Source organism: Carex rostrata, chromosome 17 (genome assembly GCF_964058835.1).
Source record: "Carex rostrata chromosome 17, lpCarRost1.2, whole genome shotgun sequence".
Classification (NCBI taxonomy): Eukaryota; Viridiplantae; Streptophyta; class Magnoliopsida; order Poales; family Cyperaceae; genus Carex; species Carex rostrata.
The window spans coordinates 4,268,068-4,273,234 of NC_135934.1; the positions used below are offsets into that span (position 1 = coordinate 4,268,068).

The following is a 5,167-nucleotide window of genomic DNA, read 5'->3' on the forward strand; positions in this document are numbered from 1 at the left end:
AGTTTCCACCCAAATTCTCTTTTCTCTTATTGGATTCTATTCCATTTGAATCCAATTAGCTGCTGGGATCTAAGATCGTAGCACATATCGTCTAAACCTCAAATTTGACTAAAGGATCCAAATAATTAGAACTAATTAAGAAAATTCAATCAAAGAATTGTTCAATTTGATGAAAATCCTTCCCCGTCTCAGGTTCGCTCTAGCCAAGAAGAATGCGGCACTATGAAGTTCCGGCGATCTCCTGCCACCGAGAGAATATGAAATCGACTCAGGAGATCAAGGCGATACTGATGGTATCAGGATCTCGGCCAGCCATGGCCAGCAAGAGGGAGATACGACGTCAAGGTCCTAAACGGGTTGCAAACCCTAATCGGGTTCAAATCCTGAAGCTCATCAAGCATGCACGAAACTTACAGCATACAGAACGAATCCTGATGCCATAGTAAGAATTTGAAGGATCGCTTTGGATTAAAATATTAATTTACAAATAAAACCCCGAAAAACCGGTGAATGCGCAGTGCCATCCTTTCAATTTTTCACGAACTACCCTGCAAGTTTTTAAAATTAATGGAAAAATCTTAAAAAGTAAAATCTGAATATTTGTGAAAGAGCCCTTAAAATTTCAAAGATCAAACTTTTAATCTTTTAGTAAGACCCTTTCCGGCCCTATAATAATTAGGGGTGCAACGGATCAGATATTATATGTTCGTATCTCAAAATTATATATGAATATCCGTATGGATATATATGTATATATTATTTTAATTTTCAATTATCCGTATTCAAAATAGTAGGTATATATCATATAGTTTAATATATATATTATGAAAAAATTATGTATATATTTACATATATACAATCTATATTTGTAAATATCTGATCCGTATATGTACTTGCATACTTAAAAGATATAATCCGTATATGTCAAACATCTGATTTGTACACCACTATATGATCCGTTTGCACCCTTAACAATAATGCAATTGAGTCCAAATTAATATATAACGTTGGGTTAGCGGCTGAAAAAAAAATGCATTAAATATAGTATTAATAACATCACTTTTTTTATGAAACAAAGACACGGCTTTCGTATATTTTACCGAAAATTTTATTTATAACATAAAAAAAAAAAAAATCACTCTCATTTGATCAGAATTCGAAAAATACCCATATTGTACAAGCGATCTGTAGCTCTAAATATTGGTCTGCACAGGCGTTTTGCAGCCCCAACTTTTTTTTATTTTGTTACAGAAAATTAATTAATAAGAAACAAAAACATTGATTTTTGTGGCACATTGCATTGGTTGGATTTCTGCGGAGTAAAAACAATGTTTTTACTAAATCAATATTTTTGCATTGGTTCGATTGTGTGCCACAAAAACATTGTATCTAAAAAAAAAAGTTGGGGCCGCAGAATGTCTATGCAGATTGCAGTATTTGAGGCCGTCAATCGCCTGTGCGGCCTGAATATTTTTCGAATTTTCTCAAAACCAGGGTGATTTTTTTTTATTGTATAAATAAAAATTTCGGTATATTTTATGACAATACTTCATATGAAATTAGTTAGGAAGAAGACGGTTTAAATGCCTCCATTTTTGTGCCTACATCATACTTCTATTTTAAAAAACTTAAAATAACTCAAAGTTTAAAACTTAAACGTCAAAATAAAACCGTTATATGTGATCTATGTTATTTTCTCTATATGCTCATAAAAAATTATCACATTTCAATTTTGCTTTTATATGAATCAATAAGTTTAAAAATCAACGTCTAAAAATTATCCACATTAGTATACATTTTTATAAGTTCAAGATGACAACCAAAACAAAGTTGAAATGCCATAAATTTTTACACGTGCATAGATAAAATGATGTAGTTCATATCCAACGGTTTTGTTTTTTATTTTAAGGTTTAAATTTTGAGTTATTTAAATTTTTAAAATGAAGACATGACATAGACACAAAAAAACGGAGACATTTGAATCCATGTCTAGTTAAAAATGCACATAAAAGTTACAGAAATTACACAGGTGACAGGTGTGTCCTCGTGTTTGGAAATAATTACGGAATGCAATGATTAAATGATATATACAATGATATCTTGATATCAACTGTCCAGAGAGACTTATGATACAAACGGATCGGATAATATTCGTCAAGATCTGTATTTGAAAACTAGTATCATTTTCATGCGTTACAACGGAATATATTATAAGAGAAAAAAAATTTCATACAAAATAACATATTTTTATGAAAAATAGACTAATAAAAAATAATTATTTAACAATAAAAGAATATGCCAACGTATTTTCATACATGTAGATATCTGAAGAGGAGAAACAAGGAAACAAAGAAAAAAATCGCTAAAAGCCAGATAACTTGTTATCAAATATCCTGATATGTATAGAAACAAAATTGATAATATTTCTAAATTTTTCACGGCAATAGCTATAGAAACATAAAAGAGAAATAATGAATGAAAGAAATAAGGAAACATAATTATATCGCTAAATTGGAGAGGAAGAAATAAGGAATGAATGAAATAAGGAAATATATTATATTGCTAAATTTCAGAGTTTATTTAATTTTAATTGTAATGCGTCATGTGGCGGTACGTGTGGCGAGTATATTTTTAGTTAAATTTAAATTTCTACACATTATTCAGATGCATTTAATAAAAAAAAGACAGATTATGTAATTGAATGACTGAGATTAAATTTGAAATTTCAATTTTTAATCGTAGCCGTTGGGGGATCGGACACCCAACGTGCTTAATAATAGAATGGAAAAATGGAGATTTATACAGTTTTAATTTCGGAAACAGAATCAGATATAGAGACAAATACAGATAATAACGTAACTTTTTAATTTTCGGATATCCCATAAACATATACAGCTTTCGTACTGTCGGATACGCAAGCCATTTCCCGTTTACTTCCCTAAAACAAAAATTTGCTGCATGCGGCATTGAGTATGATGCCATATATAAATTACTGGTTGAATTAACCCACAATTTTTATGAGACTTGGGCTTCTTTGACAACATTATTGGCAACATCTTTGGGGACGATTTGGAGGCGGCCGCAGCAGCACCAGCACCAGCAACAAGGCGGGAGGGAGAGAAGAAGGCTGAGACAATGAAAGGCGGGCGCTTTTTCAACCCAAGAGTGGCTTCACACCATTTTGGCTCTCTATCGGCTAAGGTTGGCAACTCTGAACCCTCCGTTGGGATCATGATTGCTGAAGCGGATCGGCTCAATGTAGCATTTTCTTATCTTGGTCGGCTTCTCAAAAAGGGTCACAGAGCTGGGACCGGGATATTCAATCCAATACTCAAGCGCCTTTGTTACGAGAATAGGATCGGTGAGGCTGCTGCCATTGTAACCCAAAAAATGCCCCAGCTGGGATGTATTCCTGATGTAGAGACTTACAACAGTCTTAAAGATGGGTTTTGCAAAAAAGGTGAAATTGAGAAGGCAGAGAAGATGCTGCACAACATAATTTCCAAAGAGCTCCAGCCCAATGTCGTGACTTACAACAATCTTATATATGGGCTGTGCAACATAGGTGAAATTGAGAAGGCAGAGGAGGTGTTGCATAACATGATTTCCAAAAGAATCAAGCCTAATGTCGTGACTTACAACAGTCTTATCTATGGGCTCTGCAACAAAGGTGAAATTGAGAAGGCAGAGGAGGTGTTGCATAGCATGATTTCCAAAAGAATCAAGCCTAATGTCATGACTTACAACAATCTTATACATGGGCTGTGCAAGAAAGGTGAAACTGAGAAGGCAGAGGAGGTGCTGCATAGCATGATTTCCAAAAGAATCAAGCCTAATGTCTTTACTTACTACCCTCTTATAGGTGGGTGGTGCGACAAACTTGAAATTGAGAAGGCACAGGAGGTCCTGCATAGAATGATTTCCAAAGGGTTCAACCCTGATTTTGTGACTTATTCCATTCTTATCAGAGGGCTGTGCAACAAAGGTGAAACTGACAAGGCAGAGGAGCTGCTGCATAGAATGATTTTCAAAGGGTTTGAGCCTTATGTCTCGACTTATGCCACTCTTATAGATGCGCTGTGTGACAAAGGTGAAATTGAGAAGGCCGAGGAGGTGCTGCATAGTATGATTTCCAGAGGGATCGAGCCTAATGGCGTGATTTATTCCATTTTTATATATAGTTTCTGCTACAAAGGTGAAATTGAGAAGGCAGAGGAGACGCTGCATAGCATGATTTCCAAAGGGATCGAGCCTTATCCCGTGAATTACACCCCTCTTATCTGTAGGCTGTGCAAGAAAGGTGAAATTGAGAAGGCAAAGGTGTTGCTGCATAGTATGATTTCCGAAGGGATCGAGCCTGATGACAGGACTTACCTCACTCTTATAGATGAGCTGTGCAAAAAAGGTGAAACTGCAATGGCAGGGGTGCTTTTTACAATGCTTGACGAAGGGCTCAAGCCTAATGTTGTGACTTACCATAACACTCTTATAGATGAGTTGTGCAAGAAAGGTGAACCTGAGAAGGCAGAGGAGGTGCTGCATGGCATGATTTCCAAAGGGATCGAGCCTGATGCCGTGACTTACAACACCCTAATAGATGGACTGTCCAAGAGAGGTAAAATTAAGAAGGCAAAGGAGGTGCTGCATAGCATGATTTCCAAAGGGATCGAGCTTGATGACAGGACTTACCTAACTCTTATAGATGGGCTGTACAAAAAAGATGAAACTGAGATGGCATGGGTGCTTTTTGTGATGTTTTACGAAGGGTTCAAGCCTAATGTCATGACTTACAACAACACTCTTATATATGGGTTTTGCAAGAAAGGTGAAATTGAGAAGGCAGAGGAGGTGCTGCATGGCATGATTTCCAAAGGGATCAAGCCTGATGCCGTGACTTACAACACCCTAATAGATGGACTGTGCAATAGAGGTAAAATTAAGAAGGCAAAGGAGGTGCTGCATAGCATGATTTCCAAAGGGATCAAGCCTGATGTTGTGACTTATTCCACTTTTATGAGAGGGCTGTGCAAGAAAAGTGACATTGAGAAGGCAGAGGAAGGTGCTGCATAGCATGGATTTCCATTTCGACTTTTAACTCATAACTCTTTAATAGATGGGCTCTCTAAGAAAGGTGAAGTTACATTGGCAAAGGAGTTTTTCTTTGAAC

General features: G+C 36.0%; 1 protein-coding gene across 1 annotated transcript; it reads left to right on the forward strand.

Annotated features, from left to right (window-relative positions):
* Positions 1–212: 212 nt before the first annotated feature.
* LOC144568692 (uncharacterized) lies at positions 213–4,463 on the forward strand. Its single transcript, XM_078319062.1, has 4 exons — positions 213–345; positions 3,023–3,866; positions 4,287–4,394; positions 4,451–4,463. Exons 1-4 carry the CDS (start codon positions 213–215, stop codon positions 4,461–4,463), a joined length of 1,098 nt encoding a protein of 365 aa, XP_078175188.1.
* Positions 4,464–5,167: the final 704 nt, after the last annotated feature.

Excerpts from the sequence above, each read along its gene's own strand:
- LOC144568692 (XM_078319062.1), top strand. The coding sequence starts at position 213 with ATGCGGCACTATGAAGTTCCGGCGATCTCCTGCCACCGAGAGAATATG. Across the intron at positions 346-3,022 it reads GAGGGAGATACGACGTCAAG|ACTTGGGCTTCTTTGACAAC; the intron begins GTCCTAAACGGG and ends AATTTTTATGAG. Across the intron at positions 3,867-4,286 it reads TACTACCCTCTTATAGGTGG|GCTGTGCAAGAAAGGTGAAA; the intron begins GTGGTGCGACAA and ends TCTTATCTGTAG.